At 41.5% G+C, this 22,066-nt stretch overlaps 1 protein-coding gene across 2 annotated transcripts in view; it reads left to right on the top strand.

The window, feature by feature from the left end:
- Nucleotides 1-22,066, top strand: part of cdh18a (cadherin 18, type 2a) — a 164,760-nt gene that overhangs the window by 87,700 nt on the left and 54,994 nt on the right. For both annotated transcript variants that reach the window (XM_049478517.1, XM_049478518.1), the window contains exon 4: nt 7,771-7,890. In XM_049478517.1, the coding sequence (XP_049334474.1) occupies nt 7,771-7,890 (120 nt within the window). The remainder of the gene's footprint in view (nt 1-7,770; nt 7,891-22,066) is intronic.

The raw sequence follows: 22,066 nt of genomic DNA, 5'->3' as shown, positions 1-22,066 counted from the left end.
AACTTTACTTTGAATTTTACTCAAATAGGGCTATTCACTGTATCTCACCAACCAACTCTACCTCTTCACAACTTCACAATTTATGTTCTCAGGAAATTTAGGAAGAGGCAAGTATTTAACTATTGATAAGTTCAGCACAGCTGTTAACTGAAAGTTGAACATTACAGGTGACTCTACCTCATATAACTGACTGAGAAAATCCAGCCAAGATACAGTGCAAAAACTCTTTGTCTTTATCTAAGCAAGAGGAGCCTACTTTAAAGAATAATAATATAATAATAATAATAATATACAGCTCTGGAAAAAATGAAGAGACCGCTTCAGTTTCTTGCTATTTATAGGTAAATATTTGAGTAAAATGAACATTGTTTTTTTATTCTATAAAATACAAACAACGTTTCTCCCAAATTCCAAATAAAAATATGATTATTTTAAGTATTTATTTGCAGAAAATGAGAAATGGCTGAAATAAAAAGCAGAGCTTTCAGACCTCAAATAATGCTAAGAAAACAAGTTCATATTCATAAAGTTTTAAGAGTTCAGAAACCAGTATTTGGTGGAATAACACTGGTTTTTAATCACAGTTTTCTTACATTTTGGCACGTTCTCCTCCACCAGTCTTACACACTGCTTTTTGGAGAACGATTTGGTAAAATCAAAGAAACTCATCATTTTTAAGGGGTCTCTTATTTTTTTCCGAAGCTGTAAAACATAAAATGTGCTATATTTAACACTTTTTTGTTTACTGAAGTAAACATAGTTGGTTTTACATTCCCATCCTGTTCTGTCTCTTTCCTCGTCTATATCTGTGTTTCTATCTTTTTCCGTGCCTTGTCTGTTTTTCTAGCCATGTGGTTTCTAGCAAATGGCCCTTTCTGTGTTCTCCTTGTCTCCGCCCTTGTCTTCTGTGCTTTCACAGTCTGTGTCAGTTGTAGCTCCTCCCTCTTGTTACCTGTCCCCAGGTGTTTCTTGTTTCCCGTTACTTTAGTGTGTATATATATAGTCCCTTTGTTTCAGTGTCCCAGTGTCAGTTCTTGTGCGTGTTTAACGTCAGTCAGGTTGCTGTTAATAAACTTACTGTTTCCTTGTTGTTTTAGTTCTGGCTTATTGTTTGTGTATATTGTTTGTTTTTCCTTTGTTTAGTAATGAATACTACTTGCAATTGCGTCCGCCTTTTTTTTCGAAATTAAATAATGAAAAAAACCCCACAGAATTTAAGGTGTGCCCAACTTTTACCTGGTACTGTACTACTGTATAGCTATACACTGTGCTACCATAGACTCCCTATTCTTCCCTATACAACACTTTACTCTAGTGGGTCAAGTGTCAAGCCAGAATAAAGCAATGGTTATTCTTTTACCAGTTGTCATAGGTGGTCATTAACTACAGAAACAATTGGTGCCCCTACAGATGGTCCAATCATGACATACAGCTTTTCAAATGTTGCTTTAGATATTATGAAATGAATCCAAACCTTGTCTAAAAAAATAAATAAACATATGGCTCAGTATTGCTTTTTTTTTTTCTTTAGAACTGTCTGGTGTGTTTGCACTCCCACATGTACAGTATTGTAGCCCTCAGAAGGTGGACCATACTTGTTAATCTCTTTAAAAAAAGCGTTGAAATGTTTCCTGGCTGTTTGATTGGCTGACCTATCTCTGCAGATATCGGCATACAAAATATCACACCAACACCAACCTGCTCCTGCTGTCCAATCACCGCAAAAATGCCAATACAAGTGTTGTCCGGCCTGATAGACGAGTAATCTAGTAAAGGCTGAGTGCCCACAGCCTGGATTGACAGCCGCGCCCACACCCTTCTTACACACACACATATATAGACACCCACCCACCCTCACACACACATTGTAGAAGCGTGTCAGGGAAGTGCTAATTGTCTGCAGACCTCTTTCCTTCCTATCGGAATCGATTAGCTGAGCTCAGGCCAAAGAGCTGTGAAATTATCATTCTTCACAACCTGTCTTCACAGTCTCCCAGAACCTCCCCTACCCCCCAGGGGGGCTCACACACTTCGGACGAGTCCGATTTCGACTTTCCTACTACTTTCCTTCAGCTGCTCGGGTTTCCAGGCCCACTCGAAGGCAATTCGATTCAGTTCAATTCAATTTCATTTAAGCAGCCCTTTGTACAACAGACTTGTCACAGAGCAGCTTTTGCAGAAATGTGTCTGCAGAGCCCTAATGAGCTTCAGCAGAGGTTAGAATAGTTGGAAAAAACTCTATTAGAGCATAAATAAAAAACATAAAAAGGAACCAAGACTAAAAAAGAGAAAGTACTAACTCTGAAGACTGAGAAGATTAAGGAAAAAAAAAGCGTAAAGAGAAAAATGGTCTAAAACCTTGATTAAAAACCACTGAGACGAAATAAGACTGTTGTGTTAGAACTTTTAACTGCATGTGAAACTGCCGAGAAGAACCAAGACTCCCTAGAAAAATAAAGAAGAACCCCAAATGAGGAATAACCAATTAAGATTTAAAAGGACAAAACCTTAAAGAAACATGAGGAACCCAACTTTTCGTTTACCCAATTTTCAACCCAATTTAGCTGATTCAAATAACCCACTTACTAGGACTACTAAATCACTTTCAATAAACCCAACACTAGGAAGACTGATGAGTATGAACTTTTTAACTGTATGAGGAACTGCCGAGAAGAACCAAGACTCCCCAGTAACAGAAGGAAGAATGCCTGAGAGGAAACCATTCCGATTCAAAAGTCCAATACCTTAAAGAAGAATTAGGAACCCAACTTTTTTTCCAATTGTATGCCCAATTTAGCTGATTCAATTAACCCACCCACTTACTAGGATCACATCACATGCCATATACACTAGAAGAAGACTAGATTCAAGCTACCACCAACTGCAACCAGCATTAACAGAAACCTAGACTAACAGACTCGAAAAACCCATAGCTCTATAGTTAGTGCCCTTCACATTTTTATATTCATAAATTAGTACCTGTTACATTAGCTATAGCTCACATTAATTCTCTGTTCTGTTGTTTTTTTCTGTTATTTGTTTGTTGGGAAGCGTAAAAAGAAAAATGACTCAAAACCCTAATTAAAAACCACTGAGAGGTAATTAGACTGATTAGTAAGAACTTTTTAACTGTATGAGGTACTGCTGAGAACAACCAAGACTCCCCAGAAACATCCATTTCAAAAGGAAAACCGAACCTTTTACCCAATTTAGCTGATTCAATTGACCCACCTACTTACTAGGACTACTACATTACATGTGATGTCCCCAACACTAGGAGGATAAAGACCCATTTTAAATTGACACCAATGCTGCATTATTTCGGGAGCCAGTGCATTTGGATGGAAGCACAAGATTCCTAGCTCTGATACATCAGCCAACAGTTGGCCACCATCGAAAAACTCAATTAAAGCATAAAAAAAAACAATGACAGGAACCAAGACTAAAAGACCCTAAAGACTGATGAAGATTGAGAAGGTGAACCATAAAGGAAAGCGTAAAGAGAAAAAATGACCCAAAACCCTGATTATAAACCACTAAGACAAAATAAGACTGATGAGTCAGAACTTTTTAACTGTATGAGGAACTTTTAAGAATTACCAAGACTCCCCACAAAGTCCCATTTCAAAAGCACAAAAACCTTAAAGAAGCATAAGGAACCCAACATTGTACCCAATTTTCTCTCCAAATTAACTGATTTAAAGAACCCAACCACTTGGGGGTGGATTCTTGTACTACCCCATCACTTGCAATACCCTGAACACTAGAAGAAAAAAAGACCAGATTCAAACAGCCACCAATACAGAACAACTAGCTAGCAAATGTTTTTTGATGGAAGCACCAGATTCCCAGCTCTGATACATCAACTAACAATTGGCCACCATCAAAGAAACTCCAATAGTACAACACTGAGGACCCAAGACTTTGAAGACTTTGACAACTGATGAAGATTCAGCAAGATGTACCAAAGATATCAGTAAAAAAAAATGGCCTAAGACCTTGCGTATAAACCACTGCAATGAAATTAGACTGGTTAGCAAATATGTTTTAATTGTTCGAGCAACTGTTGAGAAGAATCAAGGCTCTGAAGAAGTAAAACATCCACAGGAACAGAAGGAAGAACCCCTGAGAGGAACCAAGATCCAAAGGAGAAAACTTTCATTCTTCTTTCCATAAGGAAATCCAAATTTTAACCATTTTTTCCCAATCACATGCACACAAGTGAAAACACACAAGTAACCACCAATTAAAAAACAGCACAAACTCTCAAAAATGATAAAGGAGAATCACTGAGAGGAACCAAATTGTTACTAGAAGACAAGGAAGAGCTGAGATGAATGAAAGTTTCAATCTGAAAACATTTAAAATGAACAACGACAGGAATGGAAAAATATCCAAAGTAAATGAGAGCGACTCGATAGGAAAACTTTGTAAAAACACAAGGAACCACTGAGATAACCAACAATCTGAATACAAATAAGCGCGAGACCACTGAGAGCATTGATTCTCCTCTGGGCTGCAATTGATAGAATACAAATGACCATACAATTAGGATTTCAGACGAATACAGTAGGATACAAACAGGGTGATTAACAAGTAAGATTAGCAGAGCTGCTGAATCATGCAGAGAAACAATGTTAGAAATCTATTAAACAAAGATTTGAGTTGGCAAGAGTTATTCTGGAGGACTACCAGCGGTGTTGCGTATGCTGCACATACAGTATTGTAGCTTCACTGGGGGTGGAGCAACAACAACCAAATTCAGAACCCTTATTCAGAAGAGGTAAGGGTGTCAATGGTCGCCAATGAGCAGTGGTTCTCTCATACAACAGTGGCTCCTCTCTAGCCGAGACCCTTATCCACCCCCTTGACCCCAACACCAATGCCTACAGTATAACCATCTCTCGGTTCATTCTTCATAATGCATTCAAAGTTCTTTCTTTTTTCTTTTCCAAAGTAAGCTGTCATTTTCTTTCATAAACCAGTATAAACTGAAGCTACATGATTGACAGCAACCGAATACAGTGTTAGCTATTAGGGCACGCTAGGTAAGAAGCTAAAGCAGCAGAGGTAGTGTCTGCAGAACTGAGTATTACGAGGCAGGGTGCAAAACCATCTTTATATAAAGCCCCGCTGGCTGGATTAATGGCCTGAGGCATCAACTGGTCACTCCTTGTTCTTGCTGGTCAGCAGAAGCAGGCAGAATCTTCACAGCAGCTATTGTTGAACGGGGTGCTTTTCTTCTCTTAGCATCAAGGTTGCGTTATTCTATATGGTGAGAGCTGAGCACATGGATGGTGCAGTGCTATCTCCCAGGCCCATGCCTGGCTCTAGCAAAGCAGTGCTATAGAAAGAGCTGTGGTGGAAAATCTAATTTACTCAGTATTTTTACCCCTACTCCAAAGGCGAGATGTGTTTGGCATACAGAGTTTGCTTATTTACACCGAAGCCATGAGGCTAATGTAGGTGTTTACTAGATTCACTAGATCGAGGGTTTTGGGATTCAAAATGAAAAGTATGATCATTTTTAGCTGTTAAATAAATAGGTGTAGTGAACCTATATGTCTTGAAGCATTGCTCAATGCTAACCTTTTATTGAACTTGTTAGCTAGCAAACATTCATGTCTAAGGACACCCCATGAAAACCTTTCCCATATGAACATTTGAGCTTCATTTGAACAGTTTCGAGAGATGGAACTTGACAAATTGAACTTAGGAACAAATTAGACTAAGCAAATACTTAAAACTGACAACGTTTCTTTTTAAATCCAACTATTTGAGGAAACGTTAGTATCCCCTGCACATGATTAGACCATTGTTAGGGAAGACATCAGAGGAGGCTGTCATGTTCAAACCTCAGACATTAGTTTGTTTTGATTTTGTTCGATCTTAATCTTAAAAATAATTGAACCATGAAAAAAACATCGGTACCACTTTAAAATAAGACTACCTTTATAAAGGGTTTATAAACGGTTGACAATTAGTTTATTAATGGTTACTAATTAGGTTGTAAATGCCTTAAAAATCATTAATAATCAGTTATAACACGTACATAGAAAGGGCAACAATATAGATGGCTATGGGTTCACTATTTGGCAAACAACAGGTCATTGTTGCCCTTTCTATGTATGTGTTATTTTTTGAATATTAATGATTTTAAGGCATTTACAACCTAATTAGTAACCAATAATAAACTAATTATAAACCATTTATAAACCCTTTATTAACGTAGTCTTATTTTAAAGTGGTACCAAAACACATATCCAAAAAACTGAAGCTAAAGCTGAGGTGTGGACCTCACCACATGACAATGACCTAACACCTAAAACTCCAGTCCAAAGAATGGGTCATTGAAAGAAATGAAGAATTCTGGAATGGTCATGCAAATCCTATTAAGGATATAATTCCTGTTGAGTTGCCGGAGAGTGGTTTTCTGTCTGTCTGTCTGTCTATCTATCTATCTGTATCTATTGCAATGCAAAAATGACAGAAAAACAACACAGTACATATCTTCGGCATTCTGTTCTGGGTGGATCATTTTAGATCCATTTTTGAGCTCAATTCATCTTGATCTAGAAATTGAGACCATATAGAAATTGACAAACCTAACCTAGACTAACATTTTATGAAAGGAATTGAGTGTTCTGCAATGGCCAAGTTAACCCTTTTAATTATCTTAATCCTATTGAGTTGCTGTGGGGTAAATTGAAACTGTAGAATTCGTCATGCAATAAACCTATCAAACATCACATACAGCAGCTGAAAGAATACTGCATGGAGAAGTTGAAAAATCTCTCCCTGTCAATGTGAGAGACTAGAAGATAGTTACTGGAAACGTTATTTCCTAAATTTCCTTTGGGACTGTTCACTTTCTGCCTAACATCTTACCCATTTAAATGACGTTAGTTAGCTACAGCTCTTAAAAAAAAGAGAGAGAACACCTAATAATGTTTTTTTCTTGATTTTATCAAGTTAAAAACCTCTGGAATATAATCAAGATGAAGATGGATGATCACAAGCCATCAAACCAAACTGAACTGCTTGAATTTTGGCACCAGGAGTAAAGGCATAAAGTTATCCAAAAGCAGTGTGTAAGACTGGTGGAGGAGACCATGCCACGATGCATGAAAACTGTGATTAAAAACCAGGGTTATTCCACCAAATATTGATTTCTGAACTCTTAAAACTCTTATCAAAATATGAATTTGTTTTCTTTGCATTGTTTGAGGTCTGAACGCTCTGCAACAGCAGTGTTCATTTTATTTAAACAGAAACCTAAAAATTGCAAAATCAGATAAACTGAAGTGGTCTCTTATTTTTTTTTCTTCATATGTATGTCCATTTGAGCAAAAGGGGGGAACTAAAACTTATTCAGGTTTTTTTTTTTTATTTAGTAATATAAACTTCATCTCTCAACTGTTCAAATAGCTCAAATGTCGAAATGTTTGAATCTATCTAAAAACACAAGGTTAATATGTATTTGCCTCGTAGCTATAATGCAAAAATGACAGAAACACCACTTTATACATCTCTGCATTTCTGAACTTTTCTCTGAAGCTCTGGGTGGGTGGATTCAGGGCGAGTCAGGTCAGAAAGAGACCTGAGCAGGTCAGGATCAGCCGAAGAAAAGGCCAGAGCATCCGAGGCCTTACAAAGCTGCTATTTACTCTGAGCTGAGCTCGACGTTGCAAACACAAACCTCTATATCTGTTCAGTGAAGAGCATTCCTGACAGAACTTTTACTCTTTATCTTTCCTCCTTTTCTTGCAGGAACGTCAGTTTTCCAGATCACTGCCACGGACGCCGATGACCCCACATATGGCAACAGTGCTAGGATTGTCTACAGCATCTTACAAGGGCAGCCCTACTTCACTGTCGACCCCAAAACCGGTGAGCAGAATCAGAGCATGCTGCCTTCTGCACCCTGTGGAGAGACCTGTGAGCCGTCACTGTCATTACAACCCCTATATCTACAAACAGACTGTAGGATATGGAAGAGCTTATGTTGCTTATTTTTGGTTTTATAGGTAGATCAGTAACACTTTCCTTTTTATAGGACAGTTGTGTACACATTCTACTGGTTATTCCAACAAAAGTAAAATTTTAATTACCCGTTCTGAGGTGAAATTGAAAAAAAAAAAAAAAGTGAAAACCTGATGCACACATAAAACAAGACAAGAAAATGCAAATGAAAGAAAATGCAAACAAACCTATCTCTATCTAGAATATTAGAAGTTTGCTACGTGGCCAATCGTATGCAACAAAATATCAGGTTTTGAGCGACATTCAAGCTCATTTTCACCTGCAATAACATCAGTATCAGAAGAGGCTTGTTTGCATTTTTATAAAGACATTAATAAGCAATTAATTTACTTTAAAGAAAGAAATGGAGAGTTCTGGAATTACTGATTAGCTTTGGGGTGACTTGAAATCCCACATGCTGCATTACTGCATGCAAGAAACCTCTCAAACATCACCCAGCTGAAAGATTTCTGCATGGAGGACGGGGAAAATTAATAGTTTACTAAATCATTCAGGCCTACAGACAGACAGACAGACAGACAGAGAGACAGATGGGTGTTATTTGGTCACATTCGTCCTGCAATCACATCTTGATCATCTAGATCGAAACATGCTATCAGCTTATGGCTATTCAGGAAAAGAAAGATGAGAGGGGAGATAACCCTCTTGCTTGATGCAAAAACTATGCTTTGATGGTCAGTGTAGCGTTTAGCAGTTCCATTTTCTGAACATTTCAAGCTGAGTTCAAAATTTAAAAATTGGGTGCAAAACTTAATTATTTATTTTTTCCATTTAGTAAAGTAAAGAAGAAATAAGTTTTCTTCCGGGTTTTCAGTTTTCTAATTTTTCATTTCAGCCTTTCGTAAACAGAATTTCATGAAAAATGAATACATTATTTTTTTCTCAATTTTCAGATGTTTCCATTTTTGAGTCTTGTAACACAAATCAGATGTTCCAGATAATCCAACTAACATTTGTTACAAGATGCAAAACTGAAAGAAATCGTAAAATTGAGAAAACATTGTGGTTTTTTTTTTTCAAATTTCCTAAAATTCCCATTTTGAGGGGTAGAGAAGAAAAAAAACAAACATTATAAAAATTCTTCTTCTACAGTGCACTATGGGTAAAAAAATCAATAATGAGTTTTTACATCCAATTTTACAGTTTTTCATTTGGCCCTAACATTCAGGAAATTAAACTGATAAACGTTACACTTACTTTTGACATAGTTGAAAAAATAGTAAGATAGCAGTGAGCATCGTGACGCACAGGGCCCATGGTGTGCAACAGTATGGGGTAATATTTGTAGCATTTTTAACAAAAAAATCTTTCATTTAGGGATAGGACATCCCAGTATCCCTGTAAAAATGTTCCCTGACTTTTGGGCTTGTTACTGATAACAGTATGGATGGTCATGTTGGTTCATCATGTTCATTTGCCAAAGTACAAACCCTGCCTATGTGGCGCAATGCTGTTTGAGGAATTGAACATTATCACAGCTTAGGCTTGTGCTCTTGCCCTTTATGCACTGAAACTTAAAAATACAAAATGTGCAAACCTGCTTTAAGCACATTGCTGTTGATTTGTGTAAAGTTGAGAGCATCACTGCATTCGATCCCGTTGGTCGCTCATGGTCGCTTTGCAGAACACCGCTGTGTGTTGCTGACTCATATTTTTATTCATTTATTTTTTTTTTTTTTTTTAGCATTGTATGGTTGAAAATACATGGAAATGCCTTCAAAAGATTTCTCTGGCTTTTGGGCTTGTTACTGATAACAGTATGGATGGTCATGGTGGTTCATCATGTTCATTTGTCATCACAACTTTGCCTTTTACGCACTGACACTTAAAAATGCAAAATTTGCTACCTGCTTTATGATTGGTAGTTGCAAAAGCGCATTGCTTTTGATTTGCGTGAATGTTGAGTACGGTTTTCCAGGAAGGCCCATCACAACAACATTTGCATTTCCGGTGTAGCAAATGTATTTGCTTTCCCCTTAATGCAGTGTTTCTGAAAGGCTGCATTTTCTTAATGCAGTTGCGTTGTCATATTTTTGTTTGCTGTGTTTCTTAATATAGTTGCGTTGTCATCTTTTTGTTTGATATGAACTCTTTGGTCGCTCATGGTCGCATTGCAGAACACTGCTGTGTGTTGCTGACTCTCATTGAAATGAATGACTTCTGGTTGCTGTGTTGCTTTTAAGCACTTTTTCACCGTTTTTCACTCTTTTTCATTGCATTACAGATTTAAAAGCAACCCTTGAACAAGCCTTTAGCTTATTTGTGCTTGTTGTCGTTTTCATACAACGGTAATGGAGAATGGGTAGAAGCTGCACGGTGTATTGTATGTTGAGACACACCAGCCCTGTGTCCTTCTCAGTCCATTGACGGAAATTGTGGAGTGTGGCAGCAATAAGGATCTTCTGATCATAAATGTCAGCTCTTCTGCTTTTCTTTCCTTCTCGTTTTTTTTATTTTATTTTTTTTTTTCTTCTTCCAGCCTCTCGCCGCGAGCTGCTGAAAAAGTAATCAGAGAATGAGTCAGCGCACTGTAGCGCCGGCCACGGGGCTGCAGTATCAGGGAGCCCATAAAGCATCCTTCTGTCTCTCAGGTTATTGTGGCGGCCTCTGCGGACCGTAATTGATGGGCTCTCTTATTGTGGAGGGGCTTTCAGACGTGCTGTTTGGTGCTTTTTGAGGGAATAAGAGGAGCCTCCGAGTGGTCCCCTCCCCACCACCGGCGGAATGCGCCCTTTTGTTGCCGGGCCTTTGAAAGCATAGCATCCCGGTAAACGCTCGCATGGCCTTTGAGTGCGTAAAGTGGTTGGTGTGTGTGTGTGTGTGTGTGTGCACGTTAGATAGCAGGAAGCAGTGAAGGGGAAGGAGAGGGGAAGAGATGGAGAGTGTTGGGTCTGAGAGAGAGAGAGAGAGAAATAGAGAGAGAGAGAGACAGAGAGAGAAAAAGAGTATTGATTATCTTTTGAACTGGACTTGAACCTGGCCTTAAGACTCCCAGTGTCTGAAATTGCTCTGGAGCTTCTGGAAGTTTAATCTCACTCTCGTCTGAATTTGAATGAATATTTCAGGCCTGTATGATGGAAAATAGTGCACAGTAGAAGTAATGTTTGCGATTGTGTCGCATAAATATAGAACAAATTATACAAATAGTGCTGTTCAGGTTTAGCAGCACAGCTGTTAACTGAAAGCTAAACATTCCAGGTGACTCTACCTCATAAATCTGACTGAGAAGATGCGCAAAGCTGTCATTTAAAGTGCTTACCTTTAACAATCTTGCGATTGTGTCCCCTAAATGAAGACCATAATATACAAATAATGCTGCTCAAGTTGAAAATTCCAGGTGATTCTACCTCATAGCACTGACTGAAAGTCTGAAGAATAATGTTACCAGGGAGGGAAGTAAAGCTAGTGATGAGCTAGCTAACCTTAGTGACAAGCTAGCTAACCTTAGTGATGAGCTAGCTAACCTTAGTGACAAGCTAGCTAACCTTAGTGATGAGCTAGCTAACCTTAGTGACAAGCTAGCTAACCTTAGTGATGAGCTAACTAACCTTAGCAACAAGCCAGCTAACCTTAGTGATGAGCCAGCTAACCTTAGTGATGAGCTAACTATCCTTAGCAACAAGCTAGCTAACCTTAGTGATGAGCCAGTTAACCTTAGTGATGAGCTAGTTAACCTTAGTGATGAGCCAGCTAACCTTAGTGATGAGCTAGCTAACCTTAGCGACGAGCTAGCTAACCGTAGTGATGAGCTAGCTAACCTTAGTGACAAGCTAGCTAACTTTAGTGATGAGCTAGCTAACCTTAGTTTACATTACATTACATTACATTACATTTGGCAGACGCTTTTGTCCAAAGCGACTTACAATAGTCAAGTACAATGTAAAATAAGTTTAAAGGTAAAACATCTTTGGATAGGGATAAAAGGAGGACAAGGGGAATAATAGGATAGAGGAGTGAAGGAGAGGAAGAAGGAAATGAGGTTAGAAGTAGTTAGTGTGTTAGAGGTGTTAAGAGAGTAAGTGCTCTTTGAAGAGCTCTGTCTTCAGGAGTTTCTTAAAGATAGCGAGAGATTCTCCTGATCTGGTAGTAGAAGGTAGTTTGTTCCACCATTGGGGAACTCTGTATGAGAACAGTCTGGATTGCTTTGTGTGAACGTTTGGCAAAGCGAGGCGACGTTCACTGGAGGAGCGCAGCGGCCGGGAGGTAGCGTAAGCCTTCAGGAGCGAGTGCAGGTAGGAAGGAGCCTGTTCTGACATCACCTTGTAGGCGATTGTAAGAGTTTTGAATTTGATGCGAGCATCAACTGGTAGCCAATGGAGCTCAATGAGCAGCGGGGTGACATGTGCCCGTTTTGGCTGGTTGAAGACCAGACGTGCTGCTGCGTTCTGGATCATCTGGAGTGGTTTTACTACACAGGCCGGGAGGCCAGTTAGCAGGGCATTGCAGTAGTCGAGGCATGAGATGACGACCGCTTGCACCAGGAGTTGGGTGGCCTGTTGCGTCAGGAACGGTCTAATTTTTTGGATGTTATAGAGCGCAAAGCGGCAGGACCGAGCAACCGAGGCCACATGGTGCGTGAAGGAGAGTTGGTCATCAACCATAACACCCAGGTTCCTAGCAACCTTTGTCGGTGAGAGAGAGAGAGAGTCGATACTTATAGAGAAGTTATGTTGAAAAGATGGTTTTGCTGGTATAACCAGAAGTTCAGTCTTTGAGAGATTTAATTGAAGGTGATGCTCCCTCATCCATGAGGATATGTCAGAGAGACACTGCGAAATCCGTGCAGAGATTGAGTGATCTTCAGGTGAGAACGACAGGTATAGCTGGGTGTCGTCAGCAAAGCAATGGTAGGAAAATCCATGTGAGCGGATAACCTGACCAAGAGAGGTGGTGTATATGGAGAAGAGAAGGGGTCCCAGTACCGAACCTTGGGGAACCCCAGTGGATAAGGAGCGGGCTGAGGACAGCTGCCCTTGCCACGACACCTTGAACGAGCGCCCAGTGAGGTATGATATGATGAGGTGATGAGCTAGCTAAAATACTAATGTTACTGGGGAGAGAACTAAAGCTAATAATAAGCTAGCTAACCTTAGTGACAAGCTAGCTAACCTTAGTGACAAGCTAGCTAACCTTAGTGACAAGCTACTAACCTTAGTGATGAGCTAGCTAACCTTAGTGATGAGCTAGCTAACCTTAGTGATGAGCTAGCTAACGTTACTGATGAGCTAGCTAAAATACTAATGTTACCAGAAAGAGAACTAAAGTTAGTGATGAGCTAGCTAACATAAGTGACAAGCTAGCTAACCTTAGTGATGAGCTAGCTAACCTTAGTGACGAGCTAGCTAAAATACTAATGTTACCAGAAAGAGAACTAAAGTTAGCGATGAGCTAGCTAACCTTAGTGATGAGCTAGCTAACCTTAGTGATGAGCTAGCTAACCTTTGTGACGAGCTAGCTAACCTTAGTGACAAGCTAGCTAACCTTAGTAATGAGCTAGCTAACCTTTGTGATGAGCTAGCTAACCTTAGCAACAAGCTAGCTAACCTTAGTGATGAGCTAGCTAACCTTTGTGATGAGCTAGCTAACCTTAGTGATGAGCTAGCTAACCTTAGTGATGAGCTAGCTAACCTTAGTGATGAGCTAGCTAACCTTAGTGACAAGCTAGCTAACCTTAGTGATGAGCTAGCTAACCTTAGTGACGAGCTAGCTAAAATACTAATGTTACCAGAAAGAGAACTAAAGTTAGTGATGAGCTAGCTAACCTTAGCAACAAGCTAGCTAACCTTAGTGATGAGCTAGCTAACCTTTGTGATGAGCTAGCTAACCTCAGTGATGAGCTAGCTAACCTTAGTGATGAGCTAGCTAAAATACTAATGTTACCAGAAAGAGAACTAAAGTTAGTGATGAGCTAGCTAACCTTAGTGACAAGCTAGCTAACCTTAGTGATGAGCTAGCTAAAATACTAATGTTACCAGAAAGAGAACTAAAGTTAGCGATGAGCTAGCTAACCTTAGTGATGAGCTAGCTAACCTTAGTGATGAGCTAGCTAACCTTAGTGATGAGCTAGCTAACCTTTGTGACGAGCTAGCTAACCTTAGTGATGAGCTAGCTAACCTTTGTGATGAGCTAGCTAACCTTAGCAACAAGCTAGCTAACCTTAGTGATGAGCTAGCTAACCTTTGTGATGAGCTAGCTAACCTCAGTGATGAGCTAGCTAACCTTAGTGATGAGCTAGCTAAAATACTAATGTTACCAGAAAGAGAACTAAAGTTAGTGATGAGCTAGCTAACCTTAGTGACAAGCTAGCTAACCTTAGTGATGAGCTAGCTAAAATACTAATGTTACCAGAAAGAGAACTAAAGTTAGCGATGAGCTAGCTAACCTTAGTGATGAGCTAGCTAACCTTAGTGATGAGCTAGCTAACCTTTGTGACGAGCTAGCTAACCTTAGTGACAAGCTAGCTAACCTTAGTGATGAGCTAGCTAACCTTTGTGATGAGCTAGCTAACCTTAGCAACAAGCTAGCTAACCTTAGTGATGAGCTAGCTAACCTTTGTGACGAGCTAGCTAACCTTAGTGATGAGCTAGCTAACCTTTGTGATGAGCTAGCTAACCTTAGCAACAAGCTAGCTAACCTTAGTGATGAGCTAGCTAACCTTTGTGATGAGCTAGCTAACCTTTGTGATGAGCTAGCTTTCCTTTGTGATGAGCTAGCTAACCTTTGTGATGAGCTAGCTAACCTTAGTGATGAGCTAGCTAACCTTAGTGATGAGCTAGCTTGTCCTCTGAGAAAATTACAGGTTGAATTATCTACTGTTTTTCGCTGAACTCCGGGACCCTCTGGTAATTTTATTCCTGTCCAGATCCACATCTCTGAGTTTCGTCACCTCGTGTTTAAAAAATAGCTAATTGTCCACTGCCACGCATCATAATTACACTTTGGACGTGTGATTACACAGACATCAAAGTAAAACCAACAGGAAGTGGAAATTGAGGAGCTACAAGATGTCACGTGACATAGATTTTTTTTTTTTTTTCAGTTTTATTTTCAAAGCATATGACTTGAGTGTTAGGTCAGAGAGAGAGAGAGAGAGAGAGAGAGAGAGAGAGAGAGAGTAAAAACGCGAGAGAAAGAGAGAAATATAAAGAGTATTGATTATCTTTTGAACTGGACTTGAACCTGGCCTTAGACTTTCAGTGTCTGAAATTGCTCTGAAGCTCCTCGCTGTCTAATCTCACTCTCGTCTGAATTCACCGCAAATGAATGAATGAATATTTCAGGCCTGTGTGATGGAAAATTGTGCACATTAGAAGTAATGCTCGTGATTGTGTCACATAAATATAGACCATAATGTACAAATAATGCTGCTCGCTGTTTAAGCAGCCTTTTCACTTTTGCTTTTGAAAAAAAAAGAAGAAGAAGATGAAGAGGGAATAACAAAGTGTGTTTTTCATTACATTTCTGTGTATTTTGTACAAACAGACAAGGCATTTAGAGGAGCAGTCTTGTATTATTAGATCTGAAGTATGGCAGAATAAAATATTATTCTTTTGTATGTATAAATGGGCTGGTTTATTAAAAAAAAATATTAAAAAAAACATTTTATCATGTACGCAGAGAGCTGTTTGGATACACTAAAATTGCTGTAATTCAGTTTGTGTTAATTATCTTGTCTTTTAGGGTGTGGCTATTTGTACCCAGGCACGAGTAGCATTTGCAATAAAAGTAGTTTTAAGTTCGCTTCTTAATTAAAAAATAAATAAATAAAAAAAGGAAACGAACAAATGTCTACTTATGAATTTGAGGGGCAATAAAAGTGCAAATTCTAAGAGTAAACCCACCTTCTTGCGGTTTCTGAGGCTGATAACGCTGATGAACTTATCCTGTGCAACAGAGGAACTCTTGCTCTTCCTTTCCTGGAAGAGTCCTTGTGAGAGCCATCAACACGTTTCATCAACACGTTTTTGATGGTCTTTGTGACTGCACTTGAGGATACATTCAAAATTCTTTAGTTGATTGTCAATTTTTCTTTACTTAGTTCAGTAGTTCTTGCCATAATATTCTCTTAATATACTCTTCACAATTTTACAACCGATGCTCTCAAACACATTAAGAGGCAATTCAAGTAATTAACTCTTGACGAGTTTAGCACAGCTGTTAACTGAAAGCTGAACATTCCAGGTGACTCTACATTATAAAACTGACTGAAAATCTGAAAATCCAGCAAAGACGTGCAAAGCTGTCTTTATCTAAGGTGTTTACTTTGAAGCATCTTAAAAAAAAGGAAAACAGGCCAAAGTCTAAAAGTTGCCCTAATTAAGGAGTTTAATATTAAGAGACATTATGAAATTAAACATCAATTTGAAAAATCTTAGTTTACACAACACTGTCAAAGATAAAGATAGTAAGTCAAGTAAAATGATGTGTAAATGAAATAATCAGGAAAAAGTATTATTTAAAGAGGTATATTTCATTATTTGTTAGTGTGGCCCTTGACTTCAAATATATTTCTCCTTCTGGCCCCCAAACAAAAAAAGTTTGGACACCCCTGTGCTAGAACTAGCGCTGAAGCTTATAGTTTTGTGGCACAAAAACCTAGCTAGCTAGCATTTTGCAGCATGTCCGACATGATTTCTTTCTTTTTTCCGACCCATTCCCTTTTTATTTTCATACCTTTTTTATCATGTACAATGACAGAAACAATACAAATAATCCAATAAGACTTTATTGACTTGCCAAATTCTATATGCACTTTCGGTTGGCAATTGCTGTAAACAGGCCATAGCCTACATTTATGTCCAGTGTTTTACTGGTTCCTTGAGGTCCACTTTTGTCCAGATTTGTGTGGGTTCATGCACAGTATAAAAGAGCTTTTTAATAAGTAATATATATTTATTTCCATGATTATTGTCCGTTGTAAAATGATCTGTAAATGATCTGCAGGCTCTCCGGGCTGAACCATTCCGTAGGGCTCCCACAGGCTTATATCATGAATGAATGGGGCTATAAATGTGTGTGGGGGGGGGGGGGGGGGGGGGGGGTTGTGTCCAGATGGATATGAAGAGCAGAGTGTGTCCTGGTTTGAATTAGGCCTGGCCATCCTGGACCCACTTTCCCAGAGACAATGTAGCACAATCTGTTTTTTTTTCTCTTCCCATCAACCCTCACTGAGTGAGAGTCCACCGAGAGTGTTATTCTACAGTGTTATATATATTTTTTTTTTCCAGTCACATTGTGTGTTTGTTCCAAGACAGTGTTTGTTTTTTCCCCACATCAAATATGTCTGGGTGGTTTATATTTGTCTGCGAGTGCCAGGGATCTACGTCAGTATGTGTATCTTTTTTATATATGTATATATGTGTGTGTGAATAATGGCAGATTGCTATGATTTGGCACATCATATTAATGCATAGTATATTTTCTAGATCTATTTAAAGTGTAAACTCGCCTTCTTACAATACAACAGAATATAATACAGTAACATCAGTGCGCCTTATAATCCAGTGCAGCTTATGTATGAATTTTACCAGTCAGGCTGTAAGAAGCAGTAAAGCCACTCTACTGAAGTACAGATTTATACAGGAGTTTCAGAGCAAGGAGACAAAGCAAGAGATAGTGTGAGAGAGGGGGAGACTGTGCAAGTGAAGGAAAGACAGCAGGAGAGAGGGAAAGACAGTGCAAGTGAAGGAAAAACAGCAGGAGAGAGGGAGAGACAGTGCAAGAGAGAAGGAGACAAAACGAGAGAGGGAGAAACAGCACAAGAGAGTGAAAGACAGCATGAGGGAAGGAAAGACAGAGCGAAAGACGGAGAAACAGGGTGAGAGAGGGAGAGACAGAGCAAGTGAGCAAGAGACAGGGGGAGAGAAAGCGCGAGTGAGGGAGAGACAGCACGAGAGAGGATGAGACAGCACAAGAGAGGGAAACAGTGCGAGAGAGAAAAAGACAGAGCGAGAGAGGGATAGACAGAACATATGAGCAAGAGACAAAGGAAGAGACAGCATGAATGAGGAAGAGACAGTGTGAGAAAGGGAGAGACAGAGCACAAGAGAAAGACAGAGGGAGTGAGCAAGAGACGGAGTGAGAAAAGAAAAAATTGCACAAGTGAGCAAGAGACAGAGTGAGAGAGGGAGAGACAGCTCGAAAGAGTGAGAGACAGTGTGAGAGAGGGAGAGACAGCACTAGAGAAGGAGAGACAGTGAGAGAGAGTGAGAGACAGTGTGAGAGAGGGAGAGACAGCGCTAGAGAAGGAGAAACAGTGAGAGAGAGGGAGAGACAATACGAGAGAGGGAGAGCCAGTGTGAGACAGCGTGAGAGAGGGAGAGACAGTGTTAGAGAAGAAGAGACAGTGCGAGAGAGGGAGAGACAGTACGAGAGAGGGAGAGCCAGTGTGAGAGGGAGAGACAGCACAAAAGAGGCAGAAACAGTGTGAGTGAGACAGAGCAAGTGCAAGAGAAAGAGAGACAGGGTGAGAGAGAGAGAGACAGTATGAGAGAATGAGAGACAGAGCAAGAGAGCGAGAGTGAGTGAGACAGAGCAAGTGCAAGAGAAAGAGTGACAGAGCGAGAGAGGGAGAGACAGAGCGAGAGAGTGTGAGACAGTGTGAGAGAGGGAGAGACAGTGCTAGAGAAGAAGAGACAGTGCGAGAGAGGGAGAGACAATATGAGAGAGGGAGAGCCAGTGTGAGACAGCGTGAGAGAGGGAGAGACAGTGCTAGAGAAGAAGAGACAGTGCGAGAGAGGGAGAGACAGTATGAGAGAGGGAGAGCCAGTGTGAGAGGGAGAGACAGCACAAAAGAGGCAGAAACAGTGTGAGTGAGACAGAGCAAGTGCAAGAGAAAGAGAGACAGGGTGAGAGAGAGAGAGACAGTATGAGAGAATGAGAGACAGAGCAAGAGAGCGAGAGACAGAGTGAGTGAGACAGAGCAAGTGCAAGAGAAAGAGTGACAGAGCGAGAGAGGGAGAGACAGAGCGAGAGAGTGTGAGAGTGTGAGAGAGGGAGAGACAGTGCTAGAGAAGAAGAGACAGTGCAAGAGAGGGAGAGACAGTATGAGAGAGGGAGAGCCAGTGTGCAGAAACAGTGTGAGTGAGACAGAGCAAGTGCAAGAGTAAGAGAGTCAGGGTGAAAGAGAGAGAGACAGTACGAGAGTGTTACGATCCACAATCTGGGATTTCAAATTAGTCTCCCAGATTGGGAGGTGTGTGGTGAACTCAAAAGCAGATGGGGCACACTGCACCAAGCTGGGCTCGAACTGTGACTGCCTGAGTGAGAGAGCAGGGCTTTAACCACTACTCTATAGCAGCTAATAACCTACAGCTCAGAACAGGAGGTTAAGAGAATGAAGGAGAATGTTAAGGGTAAATGTTTAATATGGGATTAGTGTCAGAAAAAGAGTTTAATGGTGAAAGCGTGGAGAATAGCTCTCCACTGGAAAGAATAAAATGTAATAATAGAAACAACAACAATAATAATATTGCGTGGCGATCCGGGATTCGAACCCCCGCGAGCTGTGAGAAAGGATTGAAGGCGCTGGATAATCTCACTGCGCCACCGCGGTGCGTATGGCCGGTGCTGGGAGATCAGCCCTTAGAACAGAGCGGGACAGTTGGCAGGAAATAAGAACAAAGAAAGTTCAAACAAACAAACAAAATTCAAGAGGGAATAAATAAACTGCCAACTGGGAGATAGTAAAGGTGTGGTGGGGTTTTATACGAGGTGGAGATTCTCTTGCTTCGTATTTTATTTATTTATTTTTTATTTTTTTTCCTTTTCTTACTCTCTCACTCAGAGAGGGGAGTGGAGAGAAAGAGACAGCGAGGAAAAGAAAGATATTAAGTGGTTTCAGACCACTGATAAAAAGGAAAGACACAGAGAGCAACAGGCTTCTCTGGGGAGAGATAAGTAGACACACAGTGGACTGACTGCTCTGGAGGAACAGGACTAGCCTTCACTGTGAAAACTTCTAAATTGCTTTTCTGCAACAAACTGGCGTGATCTCGCTCTCAACTAGAGTGTTAAGACTCCGCATTGGGCTGCAAATGAGCCCAGCTTTTAAAGCGTGCACCCAGCTGTTGTCAATCAACCCTGATTACTGCCAGAGGTGGAGCGCGGCCTCCCCCTAGTGGTCGGAGGGCCGCGGTGCGGGTGAGTCCTCACAGTACCCACCCCCCCCCCCCCCCCGGGGGGCGGCACCTGACGACCCAGAAGCGGCAGCCTGATCACGACCGAAGGAGCGAATCAGGTCAGGGTCCAAAATCCGCGCTGCCGGAACCCATGAACGTTCCTCCGGCCCATAGCCTTCCCAGTCCACTAGGTATTGTACCCGACCCCTAACACGACGTGAATCAAGGATCCTGTTGACCGAGTAGGCCGGGGACCCATCGACCATGCGAGGAGGTGGAGGTGCCGCCGGTCGTGACATGGTGGAACACAGGTACGGCCTCAGCCAAGAAACGTGGAAGGTTGGATTCACCCTCAAGGCCGGTGGCAACTGCAACCTGTAAGTTACAGGGTTGATCCGTCAGACCACCTTGAAAGGCCCGACAAACCGAGGCGCCAGTTTTTTGCTACTGACCTTTTTGGGGCAGGTCCCTGGCCCGGAGCCAAACGCGTTGACCGGGGCGGTAGGTCATGCTTGGTCGCCGCTTGCGATCTGCGATGTTCTTGCGCGCTGTGGTTTGGGCAACCAGGAGGGCTCGTGCTCGTCTCCAGGTGGCTCTGCAATGTCGCACCAGCTGGCCGGCCGATATGGGTGTTGCTGGGACCCTTTGGTCAGGAAACACAGGAGGCGGGTAGCCATACTGGCACTCGAAGGGGGACATTCCTATAGAGGAATGTTTCAGTGTGTTGTGGGCATATTCTGCCCACAAGAGATGATCAGCCCAGGTGGCAGGATTGGTGGAGGCCAGGCACCGTAGGGACTGTTCCAAGTCCTGGTTCACCCGTTCAGTTTGGCCATTGGACTGGGGGTGGTATCCTGAAGAGAGACTCACAGAGGCCCCTAAAGCAGTGCAAAAGGCCTTCCAAAACAGACTGGCAAATTGGGGCCCTCTGTCGGACACCAGGTCACTAGGAAGCCCATGGTACCGCACAATCTGATGTAGAATCAGTTGCGCCATTTCCTTGGCTGAGGGGAGCTTTGGCAGGCCTATGAACCTGGCAGCTTTGGAGAATCTGTCCACTACCACTAAAACCACCGACAGACCTTTGGATTTGGGCAGGCCTGTGATAAAGTCCAGAGCTAGATGGGACCATGGACGATGGGGAATAGGCAAAGGATGTAGCAAGCCTGCAGGTTTGCTCCTTGGATCCTTGTTCCGTGCACAGACCTCACAGGAAGAAACAAACTGCCCGACCTCTCTGCCCATGTTGGGCCACCAAAATCGCCTCTGGATGAATTCTAGGGTGCGTGTCACCCCAGGATGCCCAGTTAGGTGGTTAGTGTGCCCCCATTGCATTACCTGGGGCCGTACAGCTGTGGGGACATAGAGGCAGTGAGGTGGTCCCCCTCCAGGGTCTGGTTCGGATTGGAGAGCTCTTCTGACCTCTCCCTCCACATCCCAACGGAGGGGTGCAACTATGCGTTCTGGGGGCAGGATAGAGGCGGCAGGCAAAGGTGGTGGATCTTCCCACTGTCTGGAGAGGGCATCTGGTTTAAGGTTCTTGGTGCCAGGACGATACGAGAGAGTGAAGTCAAAACGGTTAAAGAATAAGGACCATCGAGCTTGTCGTGGGTTTAACCGTTTGGCTTCACGAATGTATGCTACATTCTTGTGGTCCGTCCACACCAAGAACGGGTGTTTAGCCCCCTCCAACCAGTGCCTCCACTCCTCTAGTGCCATCTTTACAGCAAGTAGCTCCCGGTCTCCCACACTGTAATTCCGTTCGGTGGGAGTAAGACGGTGGGAAAAATAAGCACACAGGTGTAGCTTCTTGTCTGAGCCTGCACGTTGGGAGAGGACTGCCCCAATTCCTATCTCTGAAGCATCAACCTCTACTAAGAAAGGAAAGTTAGGGTCTGGGAGAT

Source organism: Astyanax mexicanus, chromosome 4 (assembly GCF_023375975.1).
Source record: "Astyanax mexicanus isolate ESR-SI-001 chromosome 4, AstMex3_surface, whole genome shotgun sequence".
NCBI classification, from domain to species: domain Eukaryota; kingdom Metazoa; phylum Chordata; class Actinopteri; order Characiformes; family Acestrorhamphidae; genus Astyanax; species Astyanax mexicanus.
Note: the sequence above shows the minus strand (reverse complement) of the source record. Positions and strands in the feature narration are given on the sequence as shown.